This window comes from Enoplosus armatus, chromosome 1 (assembly GCF_043641665.1).
Source record: "Enoplosus armatus isolate fEnoArm2 chromosome 1, fEnoArm2.hap1, whole genome shotgun sequence".
Taxonomy (NCBI): domain Eukaryota; kingdom Metazoa; phylum Chordata; class Actinopteri; order Centrarchiformes; family Enoplosidae; genus Enoplosus; species Enoplosus armatus.
Genome location: NC_092180.1, coordinates 13,986,023 through 14,002,607, shown reverse-complemented (window position 1 = coordinate 14,002,607; position 16,585 = coordinate 13,986,023). Strand labels below are relative to the sequence as shown.

The 16,585-nt window shown below is 37.6% G+C and overlaps 1 protein-coding gene across 1 annotated transcript in view; it reads left to right on the top strand.

Moving 5' to 3' along the window:
• sbf2 (SET binding factor 2) overlaps positions 1–16,585 on the top strand; it is an 88,205-nt gene that overhangs the window by 3,739 nt on the left and 67,881 nt on the right. Inside the window, exon 2 of the mRNA XM_070910211.1 lies at positions 8,161–8,246. Coding sequence (XP_070766312.1) covers positions 8,161–8,246 — 86 coding nt within the window. The remainder of the gene's footprint in view (positions 1–8,160; positions 8,247–16,585) is intronic.

Below are 16,585 nucleotides of genomic sequence, written 5' to 3'. Positions count from 1 at the left end.
TAGACCATTCCTTGCCTCCTTCATTCTAGGCTATAAAGTGGTTTTCAAGCTTGTGCTGGTCTGCACCAGTTGGGATTCATAATTTCATTGACCGGATCGTTTTGATTAGCTTCGAGTAGTGTTTGACTAACAATCACACAACTGTTGGCTTTGACTGGCTTCTGTGCTTAATGATGGTCTCCTTATTTCAGGGAATTCCTGCACAGTTTAGCTGACTGTGTGAAATATTGTACTTTTTCTTGCAGCATTTTCTGATTGCAACATGACATGAAATACAGGGTTATTTACTTTCTTACTAGAAATTCCAGAATATGACAAGTGTATACTTTTTAATTTATTCAATTTGAATCAAGTTACTTATTTCTCATCACTAAAACTTGACTATTAGCCAGAATACAGCCAGAATAAGATAATGTTCTCTAAATGTTGTTTAGGAAGTTGCCTGAAACCTCTATCAAGAGGCTGTACTTTTATATTTATAAACTCTCCGAGCCTTTGTCTAAAAATATGTAGCGTAAACAAGGTTCAACAAAGAATTAACTCCTGATAATCAGTCCAAGATTATATTTGACAGCTGTTTGTTTATGCTAAGGTGATGGCCAAAAGCCATGTGCTAACCTAGTAAGTACTAAAATCTGCTAAATAATACCATAAAGTAAATATTGTGTGGATACACTGACTTTAGAGACTGGCCTGTCCAACAGCTGGAGATGTTGATTTCATGTTGTAGATGCCAGATCCTGAAGTGCTGCCATGTGTTGTGGTTGGTTTTCTAAATCATCAGTTATTCAAGTCGTGTAGTCTATTTTGTTTTAACAACAGTAACACAAACTCATGTTGAAATGGTGGTTTGCTCAGTGCTTATGGAATAAGATTAATGATTGTACTATCAAGCCTTCATTCACAAAGTAATGTATGTAGTTTGATCATGTGTTCTGTATATAATCTACACATAGATGATGATCTTAAAATACAGAAATGACCATTTCACATTTCTAATATCAACCATTTGTGTGTACTCTGAAATTACAATAGAATGAAATCTGTGATTTTAAGAGCAAATTTTATAAAATAAGAGGAAATTATCCCAAGGTTTTCCATTGAAAAACATTCACTTTCACTTTTTTCACATCTGTCCTTTGACCCTGAGATGGCTATAAGGATTTGTCATACGTCCTTCAGACAGCCGTTGATGGCATATGTCAGTCCTTGTACAATTTCAGCACCAACAGGCTGCTTGTGGTTAACAAAGGTGTCACTTTAATGTTGTTACTGGGAGTAAGATGTGGATTTGTTTCGCTTCTATTTTATGTCTTGGATTTGCTGCCTCCATTGATTGTTTTCTTTTTAACTCCGCATTTGGCAGCTTCTCGCTTGGATTGAGACCTTGTGGTGAGAGGCATCCTGACCACAATGGAGGAGTTCCTTCCTCTCTGTTGTAGAGTTTAAAACTGGTTTGTAGGGAAACTCCACTGGCTACTGTTACACTACTCTCAGTCTGTTGATAAGGTGTTACACCAGAGCTTTGTCATTTCTGTGGTTATGCAAATTGTGCTAAAGTTCATGTCAGGAAACATTTTAGTCATAATATTTTAAGAGTAAATAAAATATGACAGCTGAAATGGGTTGGTGGAATAGAGTTGGTAAAAACACTGTAAACATTAGGTCATCTTTTTCTCTGAAACAGACTAACATTTCCTTAATCTGATTAGATTTAATATGTGGCTGCAATATCTATGTCTTTAAAACTGATACAGTGTTGAACTAAAATGAACTCCTGGATGTGTGGAACACAGACACTTTTCTGACTAGTCTGAGAAGGATTAATACAAGTATATCAACAGATGTAACCAGAGGCTGTAAAATGAATTGCGCCATCTAATTGTTTGCTGAAAGCTGGAAAAGGGAGAGTCGCTTTTTGGATGAACTGTTAGCCACCATTATGCACAGTTGCAACTGAGGTTCACAGGACGCAGGCAGAAGGGTTCAAACCACTGACTGACTTTCAATAAAGTGATTGCTGTGGCATTGATCCTCAAGAGCAGCATTGCTTTTATTTTTCTTGAACTGAGGGAAAGACCAAGTGACGAAAAGATGATTGATTAGTTTATTTAGAGATGTTAAAGTTGATCATGGCGACTTCAAATTTGGGTCCTGATGGAAACTCACTTGAGAACCACAAGTCTGTGGAATGTCAAAATTAGTCTAATTTGGTCTCTATGGAAGGGGAGGCTGAAGAAACTGTATGCTGTGCATGTGTTATTTTAAAGCTCCTCTCCTGGCTGATATGTTTTTCTTTCCTCCCAACATTTTGACCTGGGAAGGCAGTGTCTTTCTTTTTACATATTTTTTTCCTGCCCTGCAGCTGTCTTTGGAGGCTGGAAAGCTTCCTGAATTTGATATTTATGACATCATCAGTTTGCTAATCTCTGATACCCTTTTGCCATGCAAACAACACTGCAGCCTATTCCTTTGCATGTCATCCACACAGAACATCCAGAACACTTTTGTTTCCTGATGATGGTCACCCTTGAGAGCAAACTGGGCTTTCCTATGCTTCAACGATGATCTGAAAGGACATATCTGCTCTGATATAGAATTTACATATACATACATGTGTAAATTGCACAGCTCAGTTTTAATTTGTGAATTTGAAACAGGTCTAGCCTCAAGCTAAACAGCAGAGTGAAGGACTGAAGTGATGATAAGAATCTTCTGCTGCTCCATACACAGTGACTGTTGGGATGAGGCAACATGACAGCATCTGTGGTGATTTTACTGGGATGTAGCCACAGCTGGAAGCTCTACATTTAACTCATTTACATAGTAAGATCTAGACCCAGTCACTAATTCAATGTCAGTGGATGTGGTGACTGAATAAGTGCTACCTTTGAACTTGTTCCAGAACTGTCCACCTGTGTTCACGACTGGGCCAAAATCAGGTTAGAGGCTGACGTGAATGTTGCGTAAACTGACGTAAGAAGTCCACTGGTGGCCTGTCCATACATGGTAAAATAAGCATTTGGCTGATTTAATCAACAGTAATGGCAGTAAGGCAAATCAGGAAGATGAATTGAGCTTTTTTTCCCAAGAGGAGAAACATCTGCTCTAATCAAGAAAGACTAACATCTTTTCCTCTGTGGTTTTTCATTTGTTGTTCAGACTATGCTAAATCACGCAATTTAGTAATAAATTATTAGGGTGTGTGTGTGTGTGTGTGTGTGTGTGTGTGTGTGCTGACTTGCAGTAATGGCTGAAGTCCCAGTTGGGTTTCTGAGAAAGAGAAAGTTAAATATGGAATGTGTCTGCAAGATATTTGAATTGAAAGACTTTTCTATTTTATGAAATATCAAAACTTAAAACTTAACCCAGTTTGTTCTTAATGTGAAACATATTTAGCAAATACTTTTATGGATTACAACAGCAGACTGATAAGAATTTGTATAAAACATATTGTTTTATGCCATACGCCATCATCTCATATCAAGCAAATCACTGAGCCTTTTTTTTTTTTTTAAATGCTAGAACAAACCTCTAAGAAACCTGATAGAAGTGTTAAAAACTACTAATGCAGTTTGAATATTTTATATATGACTGATATTTCCCAGTGGTGGTGTTTTTATAAGCTGTTTCATGGCCTACAAACCTCAGTAAGAATGTGGATTTCATGGTATCAGTTTACGAGTTGGTCCCAACCACTCGTACGTTTTGTTTTCTTATTTTAGTAATAAGAAAACATTGATTAATCCCACAACATCTCACAATATTTTTTGTGTGTGTCTGTGCATGCAGAGGTTTCATAAAAGAGGCCCAATGTTTACACTGGACTGTGCAAATCTCTAATGGCACTTATTAAAGGCTAGTTAGTCTATAGTTATTGTTCCTAATAAATATGTCCCTAAAGCCATTTCAGAAAAAACTTAAATATGTAGATATATATTGTATTTTATCAGAAAGCTGAAAAACTTTACAATGTTTTTTAGGTCATACTGTCCAGCTGTACCACACACAGGTTGGGCTGTACTGAGCTGGAAATGAGCCATGCTCTTAAACATGCACACGCGTGCAGTGGGCTTGGACAGGTTTTGTTCTTGTTTAAATCTCTGCCAAAAAATAAATAAATAAACCTGATTTTGGACTTAACCCCCTTCGCATTTTCCTAGCGGATGTTCAAATTAGCATGTTCCTTTTCAGGCCTGGGTTCTATTATCCACGCTGTTGGGGTTCTTTATAGTTATCGGGGGGGTAGTATTTGAAAGCACGGCTTGTTTTAATGCAAGAGTGCAGCCTCGTGGAATGTGAGGAATTCTCCTATTTATTTTCATCTGTGGTTGAAAATTTGAACTTGGAGCACTCAAAGCATGTGATTTCAATTAGAGGAGCTGTAAAGACCTGAAGACACGTAACGGTCAGACAGACTGGTGTTCTGCTAGCTCCAGTCTCCATGCAGTGTCTGAACATGCTCTACACACCTCTACAGGTGAACAAAGGCAAAAGCATAAGCATCATCCAGCTCCCTTCTGTTCAAGCAAACATACACGCCCCAACCAAGACCCATCCACACTCAGGCCCAAGAGCCTCATGATTAATTAGTCGCTCTCTTTGACAGAGGTCTAAGTTTCAAGGAGTTGTTGACAGCAGGCTTGAGGCACTCGGTGCAGGAGGGCTGCAGCCTGCTGCTGAGGACCTCGTGTTATTATGATGATGTGTAGAAGTTAATTCTCCTGTTTGTTGAAGCAGTTTGCCTCCCTCGCACATGATATCTGACCTCTGGCCAACCTGTGACATAGGGGCTTCATAAGCAGTCTGCTAAGTGGTTCGCTGAGTCATGGCATTTGCCTGCGTTGAGACAGGACTGCTGAAATGCACTGAATATCAAAATGGGTCTAACACCACCACTTTTGAATGATGAATAAAGGATCTAATGACAGTTGTCAGGGTAGCAAATATCAAAATATTTTTGGAAGTGATTTGAATTGAATAGCCATAGTGACCCTGCTGACTGGTAATGTAGCTGCTGGTAACATTAGCAAGCCTTTGCGAGGGCCGGCGAGAATCGACGAGAGACTACCAGCACAGCGGGAATGCACATTCCTATTCATACTACACTATGCAGTTCCCTGTGTCTTCACACCTTCCCAATATAGAATATTATAAGTCCAGCAGTGTTTTTTATAGTTTTGAGCCAAAGTTGTAGGTTACAAATTATGTTTAAAAGGCACATGCAGCGTACCGTTACATTGGTTTTGATTTCTCTGACCAACGTAGCAATTTGACATGGTTTTAGTGCTAGCCAGTGCTTACGTCAAAACTTGTCATTCTAGGTTTTTTTCCTTTTTCAGTGAGAGTAAATCCCCAAAATTTTTTCAGATGGTAAAATTCCAAATATTTTTAAGTGTGTTGTTTGATATAAACAGACGATTGAGAGTCTAAAAAGCTGACACTATCTGCAGCATATATGATTCTTCCACAAAGGGAGTGTTTAGCTGGAATGCTTTGAATTGGGAATTTGGGCTTTTATTGATTGCATAAACAAAATCCCCATACATGTCTATTCATCCGTATTAGTTAAATTAATTCCAAGGAATGGGCCACATGTATTCAATTCCTGTCTCTTACTCTCTTGATAGGAGACCAGTTTCCCTTGGCTGATAAATACAAAGTGTGTTCCTAACTGTCAAAGAGTGACTAAGAGTTTAAAATAACGTTGAGATGAAGTCATGAGGTCAGACAACGCAGTGTGACAAAGTGCATATTGTGAAACAGATCTTAAAATGCTTTTTTTGGCATGTTCAATGGGGGACATTTTTCTTAAATTAGATAAAATTTCCATTTATTAGCTTTCAGATTGCTAAATAAGAATGTTGCTGTCATATATCAACTCCTAACTACATATTGTGTTGTGTTTGCACTCATGTTGACATGAATTATTACATCTAATTTAGGTTTCAGAGTTTTGCAACACCCAGCCATATGGGGCCGTTTGGGAAATCTTTGAGGGAATTATTTCGCTGATAAAACTTTTGATGGTCAACCTCTCAAATCTGTGTGGCTGAATGTTAAGTTCACCACACCTGCTATAGATCAGCATCCAGCTGTCTCTCTCAGCATTAACGACATACTGTTAGCGTGTGCGCCTTTGTGTCGTGTCATATATACATAAGACTTGTGTTAAGGCAATGATAAAACACTAACAAAGATGTACACTGACAAGCTCTGTTTTTGTGTCTTTTATGTATTTTGAAATGTCTTATGTGTATATACATATACAATACATATACATACATATAATACATATATATTATATGTATATACATATAAGACATTTCAATGTGTTTACCTCAGAAACACAAGTGTGCAGTATAGATTAATTATGGATTTGGTGCGGAGCAGGTGGCATTTTGTTATGTAGATTTGAGTGGAGACAATGTCTACATATGGAAAAAAAAATGTATAAATACATATGTTTTGTATGCTTTTAGGTATCATTAATGCATACAAATTATTTACTGAAAGTTATTGAACAAATATCCTTTAAGATTTGCCTTAAAGGCAGATTGAGTAGGACTTTCCTAAAAAACAATGTGTAGACTCAAACAAAAATAATCCCTCTCAGTCATCACTTATGACCCACTAGAAGTGTATGGCGGTGTCTGTATCTGCAGAGAAACTGCCCTCTACCTGTATTTTCTTATTTTTCTGTGTTCGGGACATTTCTGGGCGTCAACCTTAGGGCGGTTGGTGTGCAGTGCGCAGGGTATGAGGACGGGACTCTATAAAAACGTAGCAACCAAGTGCCAGATCGCATCCAAGAGGAAGCTACAAGCTGGGGAGGAGGGGACAACTTTTAATGTTGTATTTAAAAACCGCAACCGTCAAATCCTTCTCATTGTGCCTTTAAGCCACTGATCAAAACAGTTTTTTTTTGTTTTGATTTGGTCTCAACAGAACAAAGAAGATACAGTCATTACTGTAATCAAAGTCATACCAGATACAGTAGTTGTTGATGCAGCATTGTGTCAAAGTTGCAGTCTTAGTTCAGGTCACAGCTGGGTTTTGGAATTGAACAGTGAAGAACGAAGATGTTGCCCTTTGTGTCTCTCTTAGTTTCGCTTGCCATGGCATTATTACTAAAAAAAATGATTGGCCTTCTCTCTCTTGTGAGCTTCTTTGTGTCAGTGGTACAAGTTCCATAGCTCACACTTTGGACCACATTCCTCCTGAAACATCTTGAGTTAATGAGTCCCACCAGGGTCTTACCAGGAGTTTTATTGTTGCCAAAATTGACTGAGTTTGCACTGCCGTTCTTTTTTGTTAAACTGCAGTAATGTTTAAAAATTGGTGCACAAAAAAATTGTTTTAGGGCAGCTGGTGTTCATTAACTGTAATTTGCGACAAAGGTAAAACAAACGTTTGCCTACCATTAAAGTGGGTAAACTAATTCAGTCTGACTGTAAATGCCTGAGAAGCAGACTTTTGGGGTAAAACATTGCTTTTATTAGGCATTTGCAATGACGTTGGTTTGTTGAGGCTGATGTTTGATGTTGCTTCACCTTGGATCGCACCAGTGTTTCTGAATGTGATTATTAAGGCAACAACGTAAATTCTTGGAATGGCTTTTTTCATCCAACCTGGTCATTTATACATTGATTGTTGGTAACTGCTCCCTAATTCATGGATGCGTATACCTTCATTCTTTCAAGTGTTTATTTCAAAAGCCAGTGTCACATTTGATTTGATTTCGCTCTGTCAACAAATTTAGGTCGCTCTTTTTTCAGTTTATCCTGTTCACTTTTCCTCATTCCCGAGAAATACAGGTACTGTTGCTAACGACCTGTATTTGATCTGCATTCAGTTCACTGAGACATTTTTTATAGTCCTTAGACTGCATATTGTTTACTGAATTTAACTTGATGTTATGGTTCTAAAATTATTCTAACCATGCTACATATTTTTGCATACATTTACCATGCCATGGCATATATTCATATTTGAAAATAGCAATATTAAATTTATGACAATAATTTCAGCCAGCCCTATATGATGTACGGTAATGGGCTAACTTAAGATATTTCTCTCATCAAAAAAACAGGCAGTGCTCTAAATGCTGATGCTGCCCTCTGCACTGACTGACAGATCTTTGTGTCGTTTTATCTGCAGGTTCAGGGGAGGGATGTGGAAAGATTATTCAGCGATTCCCCAAGAAGGACTGGGAGGGAACAGCCTTTCCTCAGGGGGTGGAGATGGTGAGTGTTAACAGCCTCCTATAAACTCAAAATAACTCAAACTGAACTAAGCTATATTACCTGTGTATTTGAAGTATAATATCCGAAGGGAAACTCAGAAACACGAAGGTTGACACCTAGGTTAAAAAAAGATGCCTGCTGAGATGTTATTCTCTTTACATCTAACATTAAAATGCATTTTAGTGAATGTGACTGTATTTGGAGAGACAAACCTAATTTGTGGGAAGAGTGTCAAAAAAAAAATCACCATTCAGTGCCCCTCCATCTGTTTTGCTTCTACATACACATACATAGCAATCATTTAATTAAGGAAATTGACAATTTTGGCCTCTTTCTCCTGTTTTACATGATTTGATAGATGGGTAGAAATCAGTAATGAGACTCTTAAGTATAATTGACAGACTAGTGTCTGAATGGTTGCATCATTATTGTGACTGAGGCCTTTTCTGTCTGCAATGCAGACCAATATCACACATTCATAGTTCATAACAGGAGAACAGACAACCTCTCTGGTTGGAACAGTTGTAAGTTAATGTGTAATGTGCACAGGTTGTACAGTGTTTTTCTAGTTAGTGAGTGTCCTTGTCCTTACGCCCCTTACTCATAACAAGCTTCCTGATTTTGTGTTTTCTTCTGCGTAAAATACTGTAAAATAAGAAATATTTGTCTCATAGAAATGCTCTGGCATTTTTTGAGTCACAAAATGACAGATTATACATCAGGGAATTGTCACATTTGCCCTTTGGAGCTTGTGCAGCAGATATTGGCATTTCCTGTTTCAGATAAATTCATAATGATTGTTTACTCAAAAGTTTGTTTTAAACTCTTTCCACATTCACTAATTGGGAAACCTCTTTACTCAGGAACCGTTTTTTACATTATGTCCAGCCTACTATCTGGTTCCCATTGCTGTCTGTCTCCATCTTCCTCTTCAGGAATAATAAGAGAATAGTTGCTTCTCTTAGCTTGTTCCCGCCCTGTATGGAGGGTGACCCTAGAGGGGTCTGTGACAGGGGGTCTGTTATCCTTACATGGACAATGGATGGACAAATATTTGCTTATCAGGACTGGGAAAAACTGTCAATCTCTGGGGCAACATTAGCAGTTAACAGTATCATACTGCACAGGACATTAGTGCCTGTGTTATATCTGTTTTTGTTCATTTATATTGGCTACTGCAGATAAGCTTTTAATGACTAAGCAGAATGATTTTGGCAGTTGACAAGGAGGGAAAACAGCGAAATGACCCTAGATCCCAACACAGTGCTTTTTGAATGTAGTATCCAGCACATACATCTGTAATATTACATTCTTTTCAACATGAATTACATTTTGTCTGTTCTATTGAAATCTAGACTGGAATTTAGGCATCACCAACAGGCTTTACTGGGTCTGGTTGTTACAGCTCAGCTGCATCTATGGGTGAAGTCAAAGCTAGATTTCCTTGTCCAATTATTGTATTAGCAACCAATTAACTGTGCCACCACAAATAGGTACAAGTGCAAAATATACTATATAATTTAGTATCAGGACCAATGTAAAGATTATGCCTGATAAATTGCGCACATAACTGATATGTGGATGATGTGTATGTGCCAATTTTGAATAAAGTTAATATCTACCTTTCTGTGCATTTGTAAAAAAAAAAAAACAAACAAAACAAAAACACTTTTTCTCAAGTATTTTTACTGGGCAGATGACTGGAAATGCAGTGCCAAATTAAATGTTGCATGTTTGCAGTTGAAGGTATGTTTTGTGTTAGGTGGAGGTCATAGGGGGTCAGAGATCACAACTAGAGGAACATCATTTAGGAGCCAAGTGATCCAGAGCAGCAGCAGGTGTAGAGGCCAACAAATTGCGTAATATGGGTCTGATATTTTAGCCAAGATAAATGGAGAAAGTTAATCTAAACATCAGGCATTCCTCAACATCTCAGATGATGTAATTTTTTTTCACTATGACAGGATCCTTTGTAGAAAAGCAAATATAATCTACATTTGTATACAGGATTTGCAGATTTAACTTTAAACTTGGGTTAGAAATAAGTTGTTTTGGATGAATAGTGAATTATGTTTTGTTTGCCTTTAATGATTGATAAATGATGGCCAAGAGCAGCAGCTGAAATCTTTGGCTCTGTGCAGACACAGTCAAAGAGATACTATCATACCGTGACTCTTGTTTATGCAATCGTATTTATAAGAGAATTGAGGACAATTGAGGCTGTTATTCCAGCACAAATAGACATATTGTGAGTGGGTGTTTTGAATGGCATGCAGACGTCTTCCTGTAAGTTTGTTGGCGGCCATCAAGAGTGTCTTGTTGTGAGTTATTGCTTAGAGATGAGCAGTGGTGTGTCATACGGCAAAGCATAGTGCTTCTCAAAGCCAACAAACTGTAATTGTGACTGTTGAAACTATAAAAGATTATCAAAAAGTATGTTCTGTCCAGACAAAGTGTCAAGTAGAATTTTGGAGGTTGAATTTTTGTTGATATGAGACTGAAACCCTAGCACTGGTTTTTAACCTTTCAGTGACTCTGAGGGATGAACCAGGATGGGCCTATTCTCTCAACATCATCCCTCAAGTATCCTGTCATAGTTTCATAGAGTTTAAATATAGAAACACTGCCACAACTTTAGCTAAATCTATTAGCTTAGTGTTTCCAGATGTCACTGAGGACCTGCATACCATTTTCTTTTGTATTCCATCCCGCCGAAGTGATCCCTCCATGCTTCTTCATTATGTGTCAGCCGAGACTGAAATTGAGACATACTGCAGTCCCCAGTGTGCAAAGAAAGCATAAGGCATGATGTTTCTCATTGAAGGCAGTAAGCCCGAGCTGAAACAAGAGGATGCATTCAATGCAAGTCCTTTTTTGGCAAATATCCTGCATATTTGCTGGGACGTAGACAGATTATGTTCTTCTGAGATACAAGTATATGTTCAAGTATAATATGGTGTATTGGATAACATGCTACATAAGATTCATATGTTGACATCTTCAGTATTCTCCATGAAAAAGCACCCAGAGGAGTAAGCAAGGACAGGAAAGAGGGGGTTGTTTCCCACTATGGGGTGTGTGACAAACTTTGGTCGAGAGCCAAATGACTGAAATTCCAACTTTGAAGCTTTAATGAAGATACACCATAGTGTTTAACAGACCCACTAAGCAATTTGCATTTTGGGATGGTATGTAAACCATTATTATTTGCAGATTTTCTCTACTCCATGAAAAAGAAAATGAGTCATTTACAAACACTAAGAAACACATCTGTAGAAAACAGTGGATGAAGCTGAGCACGAAAAGCATTTTGTGGTCACAACAGGCCCCCAGCAAACTAAATAACCACAGATGAGGAATGCACCAAGAAAAAGCGTTTACAACTTGTGCTAGGAAAAATGTGTTTCTAATCTTTACAGGCAAGTGATGATGATAGGAACCAGCTCAAATCCTCATCTGTTATGGATGAGCCAGGTCTGTAGATGGAGGTCAGTACGTTGCCCACGTAGTACATTTCCATCATCTAATCAAGGCACAGTCTTCATGGTGTGCTGTAAATGTACAGAGGTTCTGGAGGTAGTAGTAGGGTCACGTAGGAGGTTTTGAATGTGTAAATGGTTTCTTCAATCAGGCTGAGCATTTTTTGGTCTGAGCACATTTTTATTAGAACGGTGGTTGGATAAAAAGTATTTACTCCAGAATTAGTACAAGGTTTCCTTGATTTTAACTCATATTGTTCTCGTTTCTCTCTTTCCTCTGAACGCCTAAAATGATGAGCAGGGCATGGATCTCGTGACAGACATAAGTAGCTGTGTTGCTTGAATTAATAACAGAATGATAATGAGGTGATGATTAAATTAATGACAAATTGGGGCTGTCTGTATTATAGTGTTAATTTTAGCTTATTATACTAAAAAGGAATACGGTATCTCCCTTGCTGTGATAATTTGAGTTTTACTAATTTGCAAATTTCATGGACAGTTGTGTCTGCCTCTCCATGGAACCTGCTTGCTTTGCCTTACAGTGCAAGTTTTACAGTTTGAGTAGCTAGCATGACATTCGAACTGCAACAAGCTCACCAATGCCATCAGTTACCTCTGGGTGAAGTGACCCATAGTCAAGCTCGTCATTTTCGAAAATTTGGACTGCGACCGCCTTTCTTTTGTTACCATCAGAGACTTTAGAGCAAATAAATGAAATGTGCCACACAAATGCCAACAGAATGCCTGGAATTACTTTGGTGTTCACTGTTTAATTGCTGACTTTGCTCGTTTAATTACAAGCACCATTTGTTTAATGCTTGGAGTATGTGAATGTTTATAACATCCACCGCTTTGTAGACAACATATTGGTAGATTTGAGAGTTGTGTTATTCCTTTGCCCTGTTTCTTTCAGTCATTTTCTGCTTCTAACAGGCGCAGTTTTCTTTCATGTTAAATGGGCTGTATTAATTGTAAGTATAAAGTCTTCATTGTAAGACAACCAGATGGACATTAAGCTTTGTAAATCTATCGAGTCCAGCTATTGGTGAGTGTTTGTTCAAACCTGCTTTTGTAGGTTTACAATGCTGGCCAGCAAACTGGGTTGTAAATTTTTACCGCTTACTTCACCTAAATCAAACCTTCATGCTTTGTATTTTAACACAGTGGAAGCAATATGCCTCGAATTTATGACAGGAAGGTTTTTGTTTAATGCTGTTTGTTGCATGTAATAACGGAGCTACATAAAACAAATTGAGTTAGTATTTTAAAACAGATTTTCCTGATCCAGTTCAAACTGGCTTCATCCCTTCAGAAACTTTGTTAAACACCCATTAAATGCACAGATGTTTACTGTAATTTGAACATTAATATGTATAAAAATTTCACCCAAAGACACGATTAATGTCGGCACTTATTCGATTTTTTTTTGCATAAAGTTATATTTAGTTTGATTCATTCATTATCTCATCACTGGTTGTAAAAAATAAAAGTTGTGTGTTGGATACTTAAAGCCTTGATTCTTTGCTGTGAAATAATAATGTATCTTGTATTTAGCTGTTCTAATATCAGATATGGCTCTTATTGTTTAACGTGCACATATATTACATGTAGTTTTGGATCCAATGTATACATTTGGATTCTGCATGTAATGTTTGTCAGTGTGAAAAATCATTCTTTCTAGAACGAAGCATAGCACCTAGAAACACCTAGAGGAAGCACCTAGAAACACGTATTGTACACATAACTTGACCACTCAATATCTGTTTGGCTGTGAAAAATACTTCAAAGGGCTATGAAATTTCTCAAACAGCATGTAATCCTTAAACTGAAATGGAAATCACCATACACTGAAAATGATGACATGCACTGGAATGGAAATGGATAGCTGTTTATGTTTATGCTTGGCTTGGCCTTCAGTGTATATGTGTGCGTGTTGGGTGAAGAGAGACGTCTTGACGACTATGCCCGAGAGGTCAAACACATTCCAGAGCACCACAAAGTTCAGTGTTGAACATGAGGGTCAGTCCATTACATGTAGCCTGCAGACGAGCAACAAATCAATCTGTCAGCAGGCTCACCTCTGCTGTCTCCACTATAGTCATGTTTCCCAGCAGGAAAACAAAATGTCTCCTCTGATAACGTAGCCTCAAATCAGTCTTTACATTTTAGGAAAGAAATTATTTGAGCTTCTGCTTCACAATCAGTCCTGATCAGCTCTGCTAATGTGTTGAAGACTTGAGGCACAGTGGACAGTAAGAGGACCTCTGTCCATACAGGAAGTTAAAGATGGGAAACTGCTTTAATGCCTCAAACCACTTTGAGCTGAGCTTACGGCCATGCACATTATGCTGAAGGTCAAAGTGAAGGTTTAGTGGTATTTAACTTAGTGTAGAAACAATCAGCCGCTTAATTTATTTGTCGAGCTAAAGAGAATATATAGACAATTATTTAAATTATTTATTAAGTAATATTGTTTATTGGGATCCCCAATGGTTGTTGCATTGGCATCCAACAATAACATTACATGAAAACCATACATATACAAAACAACAATTAGAACAATTTAAATGGATTGACAGTTAAAGCAAAACAACAATAACAATCTCAGTTCATCTAAACATCAATATTTCAAAGAAAATCAAGGGAAACCTATTTTGTGTATTTGTTTTTGTCTTCAGGAACCTCCTCAGCTGCTTCTTTAAACTTTGTTGTAGATTCTTGAGATATAAACCACAACAAACTGTTCCAGTGAGATATTGCTCTATACTTTACTGTTTTCATAGCATTGATCTTTGGTTGGGGTAGTGAAATGTGGCCTCTCCTCACCTACCTTGATAACTGTGATAATATAAATAATATTTTTCAATACATACATACGCACTTCCCATTTTGTAGCTATTTTGTTTGTGTGACTTCTCCAGGACAGTTGTTCATCAAGCGTGACCCCCAAAAGTTAAGTCTCACTGACTTGTTCTATAAGCCAAACATTTGCTCTTTATAGATCATTTTAAATGTAATACTTTTGGAAACATCAACGTTCATTTTCCCTTATTTTATGACATTTCATGATCTACTTGAGTAATTGATTAATAGAAAAATTATTGTCAGGTTATCAGCAGTGAAAATAATCCTTTCGTAGCTGCTCTAATTTAATTATGAGTTTGTTTGTCTTGAGTTAATGTTTTTTCCACAGCTATAAATGGTTTTAAATGGTGCATACATTTGTTAGCATTTTTTCTGGTTTGTTTTTTGTTAATTTCTATTTGATTACCAAATACTTGCTATGTGGGTCAGAGATTTTTGAAAAAAGTCCTTGGACAGTAGTTTGAGATCTTTCTCAACACTGTAGCTGAAACATCCTCAAAAGATTTGTTGATTCAAAAACGTCCATTTGTCGCACGTTGTCTTTTCTTATTTCTTAGTTTGTTTTCAAAGTTTGAAGTTGACATGTCCACACCTTTGTAAAGGCTTGTAGCATATAGCCTTAGGTGTTTGACAGTGAAAACAGTAGGACTCTCAGCCCAATATTCAGACTGGTCTATCTCTAGTCTCACATGTTGCAGCTGTGGGCGAAATGCTGCAGCACTGAACAATAGTAATCCTGTACTGGTCCAGTCCAACACACAGTATGTGGTGTGCGTTTTCTGTTCCACTCAGTCAGCTAGGCAAGCAGAGTTGTTTCTCTGACTGCATACCGTGCCGGTCATTGGCTTTTTTGTCCCACTGCTTGCTTGGATATATACTGGTAGCCATAATTGTTATTGAGAGAAATACATTTAAACAACTGGCCACCCCAATGGCCAGAAACTAAAGCAAATACGGAAGTGCCAGAAGATGCAGCTCCACTAATGGCCACTAGAATCTTCAATCTTCCCTTTTTGATTGAAATCCACTCAAAATTTTGTTTTTCCACAAGGCAATATGGTCTCAACAGCTGATTTAATTTGTCATGTGTGTCTTGGTGGCTTCTCAGAAATGTCATCATTTGGTATCTGAGTGACAGTGAGCATGTACTGTACAGGTTTAATGTATGAATGTCATTGTTCTATGGATATGTCTTTGCACTGTCAAAAATGTATTGATTTTTATTATAATTTTTATATTGATTGTGTCACTCCTATTGTATTTCCTTTTTCTTGTGTTCCTTATTCATAAATATGATTGCAGTCAGTTAGCTGTCGGCCAATCCTCCATCCGAACACAAAAGCAGTCGGTTAGAAGTAAACACTCAATGTATTTTTACAGTAGGCTAATCCAAGGCTAGTTGATAACAGAGAGAAGCTAGGGTTATTCAGTTATTGTACTCTGTGTTCTGTTATTGCAGAGATAACTCAGTTTGTATTGGGAATTGATCGCCTACAGTACATACAGTAAATACATACAATTGAATATACTGAAATTGCAAAATCTTACTGCATTACATCAGACACAGTATATGAAATTACAATTACACCTCTACTTCTGACAAAAATGTGTAGACATGAAATTTTTAAATTTCCTCTGGGACCCAACTTCCTCCGAAGAAGGAATTTGACCTGACTTGAACAGACTGTAAACACTTGTGTCATATCTCTTGTGTAGAACTCCTCCCTTTTCCCTCAAATCCCTGCTGTAATTAGGAACGTGGCTTGCACTTCCGGGAAGGATGCTCGAGTTATTCAGAAAATGTGTAAACTGCTGGTGTCATGTGGGTAATTGAGTACAAACAGAGAAATTTTAAATAGGAACTTTAAAAAAAAATTTTTTTTACATATTCTCTCAAAAAAAGAACACTTCAGGATCTGACTCCAGTATGACCTGAGTCTCTGGGCTTCAGGTCAGGTTCAGCTCACTTGAGAAAAGAATCATGCTTATTGC